The sequence below is a fragment of the Vanellus vanellus genome (genome assembly GCF_965231255.1).
Source record: "Vanellus vanellus genome assembly, chromosome: 1".
NCBI classification, from domain to species: Eukaryota; Metazoa; Chordata; class Aves; order Charadriiformes; family Charadriidae; genus Vanellus; species Vanellus vanellus.
Window position 1 is genome coordinate 94,206,048 of NC_138905.1, and position 15,763 is coordinate 94,221,810.

Sequence of the window (15,763 nt, forward strand, 5' to 3'; positions counted from 1 at the left end):
AGTCTCTCATGAGATCACGTGTTACCCTGCCTGTGGTTGCACACACAAGTGTTCCCCCTTTCCTATCTAACAGCAGCAACCCATCCACCAAACTAGCAGCAAAACATACACTCTAAGTCTACACCCATATGTTTACCTTCTCTCAGAGCACTAAGAAAAAAAAAAAAAAAAAAAGAGAGAGAGAGAAAAACCCACCAAAAGCACGAGAGGAGTATTAAAGACAGCATTTATTATTACACCTTCCACTTTTAGTGAGACATCTCCCTGGACAGGAGCAAAATTAAACTCCTCCTTTCTGCCCTTCTTATTCACAAATCCCATTCTTTACACAGAACACAGGAAGCTTTTTTACTTTTGTGGAAAACAAATGTGTTTACTTGATAAAAAATGTGTTTACTTGATAAAGACACTAGGAAAGCATATCAGAAGAACTACCCAACATTAAGAATCAAAATTCAGTCCTTACTGTTAAAAAGTATCACCAATGTCTTTCTAAAGGCATAAGAGACATTGGATAGGTTAATGAACTGTGCAAGGAACTGGGAGACAGGACTGGGCACATAAGCCAGAAGTCCTGTCACTAACTTGATACATCAGATAAACAACTTCATCTCCTCTCAGTTTCAGCTTACACTTTAGTAAGCTGATAATGATAAAATTACCTACCTCACTACACACGTGGAGAACGCTTTACTAATTCACGAATACAAAGCAACTTGAGAACTGTGGATAGAAAGCTAGTACATACACACACCTATATAAATTAAAACATACATACATTATATGTATATAAATAAAACACAAGTTAGAAGAAACATAAAACACATTACCCAAAAGCTCCAGTCAGCACTCCAGCTGTATTGAGCAGGACCCTGCATTTTCTCTGTGCACGAACTAAGAGTCTCCTCTGAATCAGCAAGTAGCTGGCTAATAAGACCATGATCCACTTCATGAACTTCCTGTGAACAAAGAAGCAAGGTATGTAATTCAACAACGGAGGAGAAAGGTGAAATAAGAAGATAGTTAATCCTTTTAACAACTATGTATTAAATAAAACTTGACATGCTAGTTTCACCAAGGTGAGTGGCACGGAATCACTTCCCACTGACAGCCTTTTCATTGATTTTACATTTTTTCCAGCATATACTATATTTAATTATTACTTACATTTTTATCAGAGTATTTTGTGTCCACAGCAGCCCCCAAACTTGCACATTGAAGCTGCACAGACATTTAGAGCTGGAATAACATCAATGTGAGACATCAGTGCATAACATGCAGCGCGTCTCTAGAATCTGTGGGACCTTCTAAAACTTGAGAAAGGTCATGCGGGTGCAAGCATTTTCCAGAGGACTGACTGACTGTGTTATTATAACACAAATACATCAAATATTTATAGTTATTATTAGTTACACTCTAAATTGTACATTTTGTCATATATAAATACAAGCGCAACACTTTGATGCAAGTATAGAACTATTTGCCTCCACTTACTATAAAGATAAGCACTTTAGTAGCATTCTCCCTTGATATCAATATTCTTCACTTGGGAGGTCAGTTTTACTTTAGGAAGGGAAACGGAGCCACAGAAAGACACTTGTCCCAAGCCACCCGAGCAAACTGGTACAAAACCATCCCAGGGACCTAACCAATAACTAACACCGCCCGTAGCACTGGATCCATCAGTAAGAGATGAAGCTGTGTTTCCAGTCCGAAACGACTCGACCCCAAACCAATGCTGGCCACACGTGTGCCCGTGGCTAGCCAGGGGCCAGCGCTCCCCCGAGGGCCCAGCCTGGGGTGACGCCGGAGAGAAGACAACGGGGTGAGGCAGCACCCAGAAACTCCTCAGACTGCCTGGGGTGGCAGAAGGGCCGCCGACCGCTCTTCGGAGGCCTTCCACGCCAACACACGGACTCGCCTGCAACTTCCACCCCGCGCCGCTCGCTGCCCCGGCTTCCCGCACGGCCGACAGACCCCGGTTAATGCCAACCACCATGTCGCCGGAGCTCAGCGGCTGCCACAGCAACCCCCGCCAGGGTCTCTCTCTCTCCCTCCCTTTCTCTCCTCCCAGGCGGCTCTCAGCACCCGACAGCAAAGACCGAACCTCCCTCCGGGGGCCGCAGCCACCCCGCGAGACGCAGGCCGCCCCCCCTCACCGGAGCGGGGAGGGGGACGAGAGGGGACGACGCCCGCAGCGCTGGCGCTTGGCGGGCCCAGAGGGCCGCCGCCACCCCCCGGCCGTGCCCTCCTCGCCCCCAAAAAAACTTTCGGGGATGTGGGTGGTGGCGGAGGCGGAGAGGACCGCGGCGGCCCCGCACCCCGGGCGGTGCTTCCCAGCGCTGACCCCGCGGAGCCACCCCGCCGCCGGGCCTCTGGGGCAAACCCCGCGGCCTCGGCCACCCCGTCCCGTTCCCCGGGGGAAGGGGCGAGGCTCCCGCCGCCCCCTCCCCCCCCCGGCACCTACCTGGGCAGCCCGCCGCCGGCTCCCCCCGGGGGGCGGCGCGGCGGCGGGGCAGCGACCGGGGGCATGGAGCCTACCGGAGGGGTGGGCGAGAGCTGGCGGAGAGGGCGCAGACCACCGCAGCGGCGGCGGCGCTTACCATAGAGGGGGGCGAGGGCGGCGCGGCGCCCGCTAACTGCCTCAGCGGGGCGCACGGCGGGGCCGCGGCCGCCATTTAAAGGGGCAGGCGCCGGCCGGACCGCCGACCCGAGGCGGGAGGCGGTTGCTACGGGCGAGCGGTGTCCGCTGCTCTTGAGGGAGGGCAAGCCGTGAAGAGGGGCCGGAGAAGGCGGTGGCGGCGCCGCCGCCGCCTCTGATCTCCCTTCTCGCTGAGGGGTTTCCCCTCAGCAGCTTCCAGAAGGGTTAATTTACGAAGCCTCAGAGGCGGTGGAAAGTTTTGAGGACTGGAGCAGAGAAAAACTCCCGGATCCGGGGAGGCGGCGGGGGGCCGGCCTTAGCTGCCTCCCTCCTGAGGGAAAGCCCCGCGCCCCGCCGCCCTGCCCAGCCCCGGCAGCTGATTAAACAGCGTCCGGGCAGCAAAAGCGGTTCCTAAATCTGATGAGGGAGGGGTGAGGGGGGAGTGTTGGGGTTCCATGGAAAATACCGCCGAGAGGCCGCTCCAGGGGGACACCTAGGGGGAGAGAGGCGAAGGGAAGGCCGCCCTCCGCTGCGCGCTCCTCAGGCGCGCCCACCCCCCTGGGGCCCGGCGACAAGCCTCCGCCGCCTGAGGGGCCGTCCAGGGCAGGACCCCCGCGTCCCCCAGCCCGCCGCCGAAGCGCAGGGACAGGGCTGCGCCGCCCTGCCCGGCGGGGGGGGAGCCGGCGGAGGCCTGCCTCTGCCCCGCGGCCGTGGGGGCTGAGCTGGGGGTGGTGGTGAGGCGAGAGGAGGGCAGTCGGTGGTGGGGCACTGGGCTCAGGGAACGCGGGATCTCGTTTTGTAAAGCTGCTGAGCGGCGCCAAGCGGTTTCTGGCCAAGCTGCTGGCGGGCAGGGGTTTGAAACGCTGGGCTGCAAGTGAGGCGGCAGCAGGGGGTGCCCCTCAAATCAGGGCAGCCAGCCGGAGCGATGGTGGCTTTGCAGATTTGTGCCCTCCGGTCACCTTGCAGGAAAAAAAGAAGAGCCCTGCGAGGTGGCAAGAAATCTCCACCTTGCTGGGTGGCTGGCTGGTAGAGGATGAAAAGTGATGGATGGGTGGGTGGGTGGATGGGTGGCCAAGGGAAGGAGGAGCACGGCAGCCTGGCGTGGCAGCGCTGTTTCTTCCTGCTGTCCCTTTTCTCTCACCGCTTCCCCAGAAAGTGGGTTGAGGCTCTCCCTGAAGGGACGTCTCTGGGCCCTGTGGTATGTGCCCACTAGTATCTTAGCAAAGGTACCAGAAGTCCCTGCGGCTGACGCCCCCTCCCAGCTCTTGGCCCAGACAGGACAGCTTTAATGCTGCCAACTACAAGTGTCCAAAATTTACAAGAAAGTGTAAAAAAAAAAAAAAAGTGTGTTCTATTTCATTTTTGTTGCTTGATTTCTTGATTTTGACATCTGAAACTCAATTTTTTCAGGCTCTTCTCAGCAACACTCAGGGGACCAGTTTACCTTCCTTTTTGTCCAAAAATCAAGATTCTCTCTGAATCATATTGGGTTATCCAAGTGGGAGAAGCTTCATGTTCAACTGATGGTTGCCAGCAAAAAAACCCCTTTGTGTTCTCTCAGTTAAAAGCTGGCTGACCTGACAGTTTTGTTCAGGCATGTCCCATTTAATGGAGGATTCACAAGAGAATTGCTGTTACGGGATGAAATGAACATAAACAGCATTTGCAGGTACAATGGTAGTACATCCATCACAACACACTTGAAGGGTTTTTAAAAAAAAACACCAAATACTTGGGTTTAAATCAGACACTGATCATCAGAATGCCTTTGGTCCAGTTCCATCTTCCCACGCTGACTTCTCTGACATGTGGTCACAGCCAGTACTCTAAGCCAGTAACTCTGTCCCAGTTGCTCTTGATCTGCCAGGTGCCTTTGGCTCTACTGGTTATTCCCTCCTCAGACTCTTGATTGTTTTTGACTCCTCTGACTTCCTGGTTTTGCTCACTAACACTATGGCAGTACTTCCTTCAGAAGACCCTCACAATCTACCTTCCAGCTTTCTACTTAAGTGCTATGTTGCTCTGCACTTGGTCCCAGTTCCCTTAATATATGGTTGATGTCAGAGTGATTCCTTCCTGGTAATCCCAGGTCTTCCCTCTCTCCCAAGCCATTTCAAACAGAGAAAAAATATTTGCCTTCCAGGTTCCTTTAGCCATACTCCCTCTAGCCTGTCCAGCTTTTGCCGATACAGGTTTCATCACATCAAAGCTAGAGCAACAAGTGGTCATTCCAGGAGTGTGATGTTCCTCTTGATGTTGTTTGGTCAGCAGATTTTTGCGAGTCAGATATGGAATCTCTTGAAACAATTGTTGTGGAGCATCCACATGCAAAGATACAGACCACAGAATTTATTAGAAGTGTATTCAAGAAAGCTGTATGACAGTAGGATGATAACAGGTTTCCTCATGGTGTGACAGGGGCTTTTTGGGCGTCCTTTTTGCTTTCAAATATGAATAAAAGCAGAAATACTCATGCCTCTCTCAGCTGAACTGTGCTTTGTGTTTTAACAGATGTGGAATTGAGTCTTTACTGGATACTCAAGTATAATTCCATTATCTGGAGAGTCCTAAAGATAAGCAAAATCATTAGATAAAGCCAGCAGGCTTGTGGAAAGGTGTGCCATAATCCCTAATCCCATAGCTGAGGGAAAAGGAGGCAGCCAGCTAGCGAGACCAGCGCATGCTCAGTACAGCCATAGCACTGCTTGGCAGGGCTGGATGCTACAGGTGAGGGTTTGGGGCTGCTGGAGCTCTTCCCACAAAGCTGTGCTGTGTATGTACCTTTGTGTAAACCCAGACTTTCCGTTCCAGAGCGCACCTGCTAGTTTTGCAGATAGGCTATCCGCTTTAGCAGTTTTCCCCTCCACCCTGGTGGCATAAATGAGCTTTACTTAAACAGAGTTTAAGTAAGTAATCTACTTTTGGTGAAAAAATGATTGGTTCTGCACTGGAAAAAGTAATTTGGGGAATACATTTTACCCGTAAACACCGTGTGCATATAGCCACAAAGATATTTGATTCCTAACTTCCTTTCATGGTGAATTAGGACAACAGGAGTCTGGCTGCTCAGAAAATCAAGCCAATGCTCTTCTCACCTCCACTAGGGAAGAGGTTCAGCAGAAGAGAGGTCTCCTTTTGAGTATCTGGATATTCTGTACTCAGCCCAAAGTCCTGGTTTATACAAGGCCAATGCGAAAAACAATGGATTATCTTCCCTCTGCTCTCAGAGCATTTTCGGCATCTTCTCTGAGAGAGATCAGAACAGCCCCCGGGAACTCATTGTTGTCACTTCAAACGTGGCTGTCATCCAGGCAGCAGGCAGAGCACTGTGAGCTCGAAGCTGTGGTAACTTTAGTAAGTGTGACCTTCACTGGGCAGAATGTGAGGTCCTGTTGCAATAACACACATATTTTTTTGCCCGTACTACCGGAGGGAGAGACGGTGAGGCCATATACTTCAGCAACTATGAGCCAGCACATTGGGAAGCTCTGTAGATCTGTAGTGTCTTCATTCCTCCTCTTCTTGCTGATGGGTGAGTACTAAACCATCTTCCTTAATTAGAAGAAATATAGCTTATTCCTAGAGTTTGGCTTGAGAGGTTCTCTTATTTTTTTCAAAAAGCAACCTTCCAGTGAGGGCTTCCTCAGGATGCAGGAAAACTATATCTAGCGCTGCACACTGCATTAAAACATACTTTTTATTGTAGATACATTCCTGTTTAGCTAATAGAAATGTTCAGAAAGAGTATGTTTGCCTGTCTTTTTGAAGAAGAAAGGCTGTGTATCATCGTTGCTAGAAGCTTAATTTCTATTTTGGTTCTCTGATGTATTAGCAATTGGTTATTGCCACAAGGTAGTTATTCATATCCATTTGCAAAAGCCAACCTCAGCCCAGGACAAAAGTCATATAAATTAAGATGAGCAATGTGCAGTCATTGATCACGTAATCATAGACAACTGGGACCTGGATACAGCTTGTGTAGCACCCTCATGGCACCAGCTGAGTGTGAAGTTGAGCTCTAAAGCCAACAAAACCATCTGAAAGACAGTCATTCCAGCATGAGAGGATTTTTATGTGGGTTGGAAATCGAGCCCTGTTTGCCCTCAACCTCTCCTCCATCTATTGAGTGTGAACAAAGGAGAGGAGGCTCAACTAGAAAGGTCAAATTTTGCACTAACCTCCACCCACCATTTGGATTGGCAGCTGGCAGAAGAAGCTTGCAGGGCTGCTTGGGTTTACTCCAGGCACCAAAGAGTAATTTAGAGGCTCCAGGACTGGAGGAGAGCACAGGTATATTTTATTCTTTCCTTTTGTCACCTCACCTCCTCTAGCCTGCCTTGTGTATTTTTCATTCACAGCCAACGATATGGCCTTACATGGGAAAGTATCAACATGCAGATGGCGTAAACGGGAGGCTGATGGCTTAGTAGGTGCCCTATTAGTACTGGCAAACGTGGAGCACATTGTCACGTTACAGGGAGTTCCAGAGAGCTTTCTCCCCTCATGGTTAAAAACAGGCCATGAACAATGACATATGACAGTGACCTATTAGATCATCTAATCATTTTTCCAGGTCAAGACAAGATCATCCATGCTGTATTTCTCTACACTCTGTCTAGCTCAAGTGCTTTCACCAAAAATCCTTGCATTCCTCTCCATCGGGGATTGAGCCCTACAACCCACATGACAGGGGACCTATACATCACTCTGCTAATGAAGCAATTGACGCAAAAAGAGCTTTGAAGCAAAGTCAACAAGGCATTTGGCATGATATGCTCCCAGATGCCAATAAGATAAGGGCATTGTGTATTTGAATACCAGTGAACTGATATGTTCCAGTTTTGCAATCGTACAAAAGAAAAAGAAAGAAAGAAAGGGAGAAAGAAAAATAGAGGCTGTGCTTTGACCTTGTCAGTGAAACCCCCAAACAGAGCTGGGACGAAACAATACAGCCCAGTCCTCTTGCGTTTTTGATTTTCCTAACTAGCCGTGAGTTACATGATATGTATTGAATCAAAGATGTGGGATAACACAGATGACAAAGCCGGTTATTTCATGACAGGAGGTGCAAATAAAACTCATGATGAACAGATGCAACATCAAAGCACACTGTTCCTGCTCGGTTATGTTCTCTGTGCCACTAAATGACTGTGTAAAAATTATACCTTTTACATCACTAAAAGGAATAAAAGTTATAATTGTGTTGCAGGGGGTGCACATGGTGAGGCTGGAATAGCCCGTGGCCTTTCTTTGAAAAGAAGGTAGCAGTAGCACATACTGCTCTAGCTAAAGCAGCGGTATCCCACGCAGATGATGGTTTATGAGCAGAGATTTAAAAAGAGTATTAATGATAAAACTGCTCAAATTCACTCTAACAAATAACCAAATATATCACATCAGAATATTTGATGCATAAAGATGGTAATATGTCAAGGTACCATCAGCTTCGTCAAGTATTTCAACTATGCTTTGTACTTCGTCAAAGTACCTTGATAAGATACTTCAACTTTTACGACTGCTGCACTGATACACTGTTATCTAACTGGAAAGGGAAAATCTGGACCTCAGATTCCCCCGAGTAGCTCCAGTGGGCTCATGAGGATAATATTTTATCCAGTATCTTTAATAAGGACTACTCATTTTAGGGGACTGGATACAGAACTAAAATAATACCTGGGTCCCTAATTCTTGCGCATCCAATTCCCATGGATCAGTGTTCCAGTTATGAGGCCAAAATGTTTACTCTGAGGTAAAAGCACGGATCACCAAACAGCTCTGAAGGTTTTCACATGCTTTGTTGTTGCCTAGTTTCATAGCCAGCTTGTATTTTCAATATTTTTGCATCCGTGAGTTATCTCTCATCTGATATTTAAATTGTAATCTCTGTACTCCATCCTTTTATAAGGCACCTAGAACAACAGGGCCCTGCAATGTGACAGAAATTGTCAGTGCTACTCCCATACGAGTTATAAATAATAATAATTATGAATACAACTGTGATTTTGTGCACTAGCATGCCTGGAGGAGCCATTCAAGTAACTCCCAAACTGATCATCAAGGGGTTTGGTTTTCCATTGCCTTGAGACATTTGTCCCTGAGCATTCAGGCTATTGTCATTGTGAAGCTTTACTAGACCCAGACAATAGCGTTTCACACCCTTTGAGTAGCAATGAAAGACTCAAGACAATGGAAAATCAAGACCTTCACCCGTGGGATGGTCTTCAATCCTTGAGAGGGTACCAACTAGTATCAAGGGAGACTATTTCACTTCAGGAAAATAAAATAACAGAAGACACTTCTCAAAAAATTAGTTTGAACTCTTTCTTGGCGGCAGCTGTTGGCGTATTTTTAGGGGTTTGTTTTCCCCTCTTTTTGTTCCAGCTGGGGATTTGAGACAGCAACTATTCCTCTCATCTTCTGAGCCCAGGCTTGTTTCCAGAAATGAGATCCACTCGCACTACTCGTAGCTCGAGGCTGTTTGATACTATGATTAGCAGCTGCGTGAGAGAAGGCAGATTTAAATCTGTACTTCAGGCGTGTTGTCCATATTTTTCTAACAAAGAGTAGCAGGACAATGTGGTCCCTTCACAGAGAATAGATGTCAACCAGTGTACTGTCAAGAGGCCGCTTAATTTTAAACATGATAGTATGACTGTGTCTTCAGGTGCATCTTCTTTGTCTTTTAGGATGTTGGTTGTGAAAACGGAATTGGCTATGTCATATGCCAAATGTTTTCACAACAACTCTTAAGTTATCAAAACTTACATGTCAAAAGAAAGTCACAGCAACTCAGGGTTGTCAAAAAACAGTTACAGAAACTGGCCTGCCCAGGCAGAAGGACTCCACTAACTTTCTACTGGGCAAACAGGAAATCAAGTGCCATCTTTGTACTTTCCCACTCTATTTATAAAACAGACAAATAATAAACTTCAGCCAGTGCCTCTCACCACTAGCTTCTCTTGGGACAGCAACTTCTGCATTATAAAATCTCTCTTTGTCTCTTATGAGCAGAGTGTTATCATGCTAGGGAAACTCACCCATGACAGTGTGCTCAGTACCAATACCCACGGGGGCAGGAACATCAGGCCCCGAGACTTTTTGGGGTGGGAAGAAAAAGGTTAGTGTTCTGGGTGGAAATGTGGCTGACAGGACTCTAAATTTTGCCAAAAGCTGTTGGAAAATAGTATTAATCTTCCTCTAGTATGGCAGTAGAAAGGACCTGACGATCAGGACAAGACCTATCTGTACACATTAACTGAATTTAAGCCAGAATCGGGAAAAAGATCCCTATCATCGTAATAGTGACTACCCTCAAGTCTTAATTCCAGGGGCCGTTCTTTGCGCTGGTTATAGGTCAGGAGCAGCCAGAAAGTTTATCATCCTATCACCCTCAACCTTCCTCTTCTTTCTCTTTCCTTGTACAGATGTTGGTGTTAGTAGTGGAACTGCAAGCAAGGAGAATGCAGCTGTAACTCATATAACAGCACAGCCTTCATTGTTGACAACACCTGAGTCATGGCACCTTTTGGTGACTCAAACACCAGCCAAGGAAAAAGCCAAAGAGGGTGAAAATGTGGTCTTAAATTGCCACTTTAACACTCCACGACGTCCCTTCCTGACTGACCTGGTGGTGAAATGGTACAAAGAAGATGAAAAGGGGCAGATGGACCTGCTGGAAAACAATGTGACCGTCTTGCCAAATAACTCCAGGGTTTTCATGAGCGGAGACTTGTCCCAAGGGGATGCATCCCTGATGATCCTCAATGTGACAACCGGTGACCACGGTATTTATTTCTGTGAGGTTACACTTCCAGATGGGAAGGTGGAGACAGGAGATGGCACAAAGCTCAGGATCAGGAGGGCTCTGGGTAATATTTGATGTTATTTATCTCTTTTTTCCCTCATTCTCCTCCAAAGCTGGTGTACACGCTTGCAGAAAGAGGGAAGTTGGCCTGTTTGGCCTCTAGCAGATAGGGCCTGGTGTCACAGAGTGTAATTGCTCCATAGCATTTTTCATTGTTTTCGTTAGGCCATCTAATTTTGATTGGCTTGCCTCTATAAATAATCACACAGGTAATATTGTAAGGAGGGGCATTTACAACCAAAAAAAAGAAGGAACAATTTTATCACTAAAATCAAAGTCAGTACCAAGGGTGAAACAGTCAGACAAGTTCTCTTGTACTCACAGCTCTGTTTAGCAGAACCCCCATGAGTGACAGGTGTCAAGATACCATCTCAGGGAACAGCTCCAAACTCCTTTTTTTTTTGGAGATAATTTCTCTCCAACACCGTAACTTGCATTCCTTAATTCTGAATGACATAAGTAATCCCACAATAAACATAAAGATCACATTATATCATTTCTGCTGAACTTCATTCACGTTAAAATCAAAGTAGCATTAAAAGTGCCATGCCATGTTTTCTTAGCCTCACAAATAGACACTAGGCATATTAAGTAAGGAGACAACTTGCTTTGCCTTTATCAGCTGGAAATGTCAAAGCAGCTTTCCTTTTTATGTAGGCTAAACACACCCCAGTCTCAAATCAACACATCAGAAGGTTTATTATCTTATTATCTAATTAACAAAAAATAGCACCTTCTGTGTCAAGAGTAAATTATACAAGTGCCACTTCCCCCTTATTTGTTACCAAAGCTTCTAGCTCACTGAGATTCACTAAGGCTGTGCCCTTTTGAGCACAGGTCTTCCCTTCCTAATTTTAAAAAAACTACTTCGTTTAAACCATAGCTCTAACAAGGCGAGAAAACTGTGCCCCCCTGCAAGGTCTTGGTCATGTGTCTGGTGAGGTCTCCTGTTGGCTTGATCTCATAGTCTCAGTAGAGCAGGTTACTCCTGCGATGTCTGCACCCTGGCCAGTCTAATTGCCTTTCTGTGCTCCTGAGAAGATGAAATACATAATTTCTGCAGTATGCCTGCGTTAAAGGGACAAGAGAATATGAGGAATATAACTTATAAAGAAAAGTTAGGTGCCACAAATCCAGACTGTTCAAAAACTTATCTAAAATTAATAGGAGAAATTAGCTGCCTCTGTTAACTTGTCCATTACAGGAAGAAAATTACGTGCATTTTGAAGTAAGGTAAGTAATGGTTCTACAGCGCCGTCATTGCCCTTGCTTTCCTGATGAAATGAGTAGCCCCACAAATGGATTTAAGCTACAGGATACCTCCCTGTATGAGACAGGAGGGGGGTGGTTTTATATTGATGAGCTACAGGTGGTTTACGGGTGAGCTGCTGTCTGTCCATCCATCCATTTGGCTAGGTAGCGTGGAGTAGCAGCTACTCCTGTGAATGGGTGGCCTGATGCTTGGAATTCTGTGTGTGAATATGGTAGCAAAACTGTCCAAATTTTCTACTGAAGCTTAAATACAACCACACAGAGCTACATAATGAATGCCTGATCGTACCGTCATTGTAGATAAAACTAGAAGGCTTTTAAACCATTCTTTTGTTACCCTACCTGGGTGAGTTGTGTGGCAAAACGACTACTGTGAGCACGAGGCAGTCACTTAAAATCTGATCAGATTGGTCTTGTGCCATTGCCCAGCCAGTTCCTTCTCTCTAAAGAGACACTCCTGCTCTGACAGACTCTATGCTGAGGGTAGACCCTCTCCATGCTGCGCCCCATAACCCTTGTTACAGTCCATCCTACTGTGTTCACCTGGCCAAAGGCTATTCCTGAATCACCCTTCAGTCCTGACAAATTAAAATCCAGAATGCTGATGTGCTCTTACCTCAAAGAAAATGGGATTATCCCATCTCTGCCATGAAAGAATCTCAAAGAGCAACAAATCATAGAAAGGACTTCAGTGGAGCTCTGCCCACCTGCTGATGCAGTCTCCTTTGAAGGAAGATAGGGAGAGTGATGACTTTCTCAAAAATTTCTACATATTTTTTTTCATTTCAAAATAAAGTATACAGGCTTGAGTCCCATTAATTCAGGCAGCAGCATCTTTTGCCATCTGGTAGCATCCAGCTGTTGAGGTAGATTGCTAGGAAGATGGGGCTGTCCTGTCCCTAAATTCCCAGAAAGCGTAGCAGCTTCCTACCTAGGAATGAAAAAAATCAATAACTCCATCATGCAATACACTCCCTCCCATGTAGAAGCCCATGATTTCATGTCAGACAAGACATCAGCATAATCAATATCACAGTAAGCAGCTTCCTCTGCAGCCACTGCACGCTGGCTGCATTGCATACGTTTGCCTGGACGACATCTTAGGTTACTCTCTCTGCCTCCCCTTCTCCCCTAGGCTTGTTTGGTATAGAGGAATCCATCGGAACCATCATTGGGGTTGTGGCAGCTGGTATCGGAGGCGTAGTGGTTCTGATCATAGTTTTAACGCCACAGCTGAGGAGGTGCGTCCTCTGCATGAGACAAGGCTCTCGCCAAGGTAAGGAACACAAACCAAAATCTGGAATCCTTTGTTAGAAAGATGAACCTGATCACCTATTTCCAAAGGTACTTTTTTTTTTAACTTAAGGAGGAATTAACCATTTACTTACTTCTGGTCAGACACGGGATCTGGTTCAGGAAATAAGCAGCGTGGATGAAACTCTAACAGGGCTGGCTCTATATTCCATCTCTTTTTTAAATAGTTCTTTGTTAATGTTGGGTAGAGCTTCACCCATGGGCCTAATGAGTTACCTATAAACAAAATAACAGGATCTTCTTTAATTACCGCTTATGGCAAAGTGTTGTTCAATGAGATGCTCCATCTCCTTTAAACGAAGTCCTGGGTCTCCTTCTGTTCTTTTAGGTTTATGCTGAAGGATGGTTCTTCCTCCAACCATGTGCTTGCATCCCTATTCTTGTAATGCTTCTGTACAGAAAGTCTGTGATGGCCTAAGTGTATATTTGAGGTGTGGTTTGTAAAGCCCCGCAATATCTTTTATTAGTTCAGCTGATCCATTTGGGAAAATGAGACATTTTCGTCACACATGAGCCAAAGAAATTACCCGAGAAGAGGCTGATGTGCCTGAAAGCTGCCCTGTTTTTTTCAGCTCTGTCATCTGGTCTAACTGGAGTAGACTGACACTGAAGGCTGGATTTTGAAACAAGCTTAGTTTGTGCAACCCAAGATGTGCCCTGCCTTTCAGACCGAGCTCAGCTGACTTTTTGTGAGGAGCCGTGTGATTTGCACCTCTCCTCCCCCCACTCAAAAATCTCGCTCGGCCTGCTGAAAAAAAAATAAAAATTCCCTCCCTGAAGGGATGAAGGAGGAGCTGCTCTTGCCATTCGCTGGAGCGCTGCCGCCACCTGATGGCCAGCCTGGCGGGGACAGGGACATGGCCGGGAGCTCTGCCCCTGCTTACCGGCGGAGGGTCTTCCAGCCCTCGCTGAGAAGTGCACCCGCACCCCAAGGCTGGTGCTGCCCACACAGCATCATCCCTTTGCAAACCCTCTGCACGAACAGGGTTCACAACTTCTTTACTTGCCAGAAAGCCTGGGAAGAGTTTACTGTGTTGTACTAACCCCGTGTCGCTCACTCACTCTCTCCCCTTTCCTTCTTGCTCAGCGTAGCTTGAGGTGCAGTGTTACAGGAGTGGCTGGAAGGTGCAAAGCCCACAGGTGGAACAACTTCTGATGCCCTGTAAGCCAAAAGTGGAGCTCTAGACGGAATAAAAGCTCTTGCCTCAGTACATGTTGTCTTTGGCATTTTTATTTTTGTCAGTCTGTTTCTTTTTCCTGCAGCTTTGACAGCCACAGTGGCATATTCAGCATCCTTCTGCAGCGAGGAGCAAAACAGCCTTTTGTAAAGGCATTTGTATGATCACCTGCCAAAACCCCATGTAGTTTGGCCACATATCTCTGAATCTAGACTCTGATGAGGTACCTCGGGTCTTTCCCTGACTTTACTTCGTATTTTAGAGGTGGTACTTGAAATTTGTCATCTGTGCTTCAGAAGAGACAGAAGGAGCCTGACCTACCCCAGCTCCCCAGCTGCTAACACCTGCCCGAGGAAATCGAATGCATTGCTTTTGGGGGTGCAACTGTGGCTCCTGTCTGTCTGTGCTTCTCAGTATAGAGGCTCTTGTCTTGCTCCAGCCCACAGGCTTGTAACAAAGAGGCAAAGAAGGGCCACTTGAACATAGCTATCCCTGGCTGAAAGAACGGGATTTTGATTTACTCTTGCCAGAAGGAAATGTAGGGTTTCAATATAAGACCCTTAAGAAAAAAAAAAAAGAAGAGATGAAAGATTTGCTTGCATGACTAATGTTATCCACAGCCCCAGTTTCCTGACATGACAGTAACTGATTCCCAGGTGGCCAGTGACTGGGGGATATGCCAATACCTGTACAGGGATAGCTCTGAAGTGTGTGTGGTGGGTAAGCACTATGTTCTTTTGCAAAGTGTGGGCATGCCAACTAGTAAAAGTCATAAACCCCTGCTGGTCTCATAACAGCAATAGCCCAGTGTGACTCTGCATACCTTTGAATGTGCCTCAGAAGTGTCCCCAGTGCTGTGACGCAAGAACATGAGGGGTAAGACAGCTGGCTGTATAAGCTAAGAAACACACACATACACACACCCCACAAGAAAGGATGGAGCCGTCCCCTGGGCCAGACTCTGCTTTTCCTTTTGGTAGGAAGAAGAACTCCTTGGAGCACAAATAAGGAATAAGGAGGCATCCTTGCTCTTTGATGTCCCCTCTCCTCCTGCTTGTCCAGGAAAATAAAGTGGGTCACTCTACTTCCAGACTGGCACGCCTTGGGTCTTCGAAGGCCAATATATCTTTTCACAGAGATATATATATTTTTTTTTTTATTCAAACTAGTCCAGCAGAAGTCTCTACATATTTTGCAGATCATGTGCAAACATGTGGGAGCTGAAAGTCAGGCAATGTGAAAGGACAATAAAGCCATTTGGTGACAGGTAGTGTGTTCTCACTGCACTGCAGACCAAACCCTCTGTTTCGGCAAAGGTGGAGATCAGGGTAGGATCTTATCCTTACTTCAGCATATATTTTACCCTCTGTCTCCTCCTCATAAACCCTGTCCTGATAGAAATTCTCTCACACCATTGTTAGTTCTGGTAAAAGAGGTAAAATTTTATTCCAGCACCTTCAGATTCAAAGGGTTAGAAGAAAGGTCCTAAAAAGA

General features: G+C 46.6%; 1 protein-coding gene across 5 annotated transcripts in view; it reads right to left on the minus strand.

Annotated features, from left to right (window-relative positions):
* The window catches only part of GRAMD1C (GRAM domain containing 1C), a 58,408-nt gene extending 55,658 nt beyond the window's left edge, over nucleotides 1–2,750 (minus strand). Inside the window, exons 1-2 of one of the 5 annotated variants that reach the window (XR_014269778.1) lie at nucleotides 2,604–2,750; nucleotides 831–959 (exon numbers count right to left, since the gene is read on the minus strand). Coding sequence is in view for 4 of the 5 variants with exons in the window: in XM_082491936.1 (XP_082348062.1) it covers nucleotides 831–959; nucleotides 2,604–2,678 (204 nt within the window). In the remaining variant the exon portion in view is untranslated. Of the gene's footprint in view, nucleotides 1–830; nucleotides 960–1,167; nucleotides 1,419–1,494; nucleotides 2,351–2,603 lie in introns of those variants that run through there. The other 4 variants (XM_082491936.1, XM_082491935.1, XM_082491938.1 and 1 more) reach the window with 4 other exon arrangements.
* Nucleotides 2,751–15,763: the final 13,013 nt, after the last annotated feature.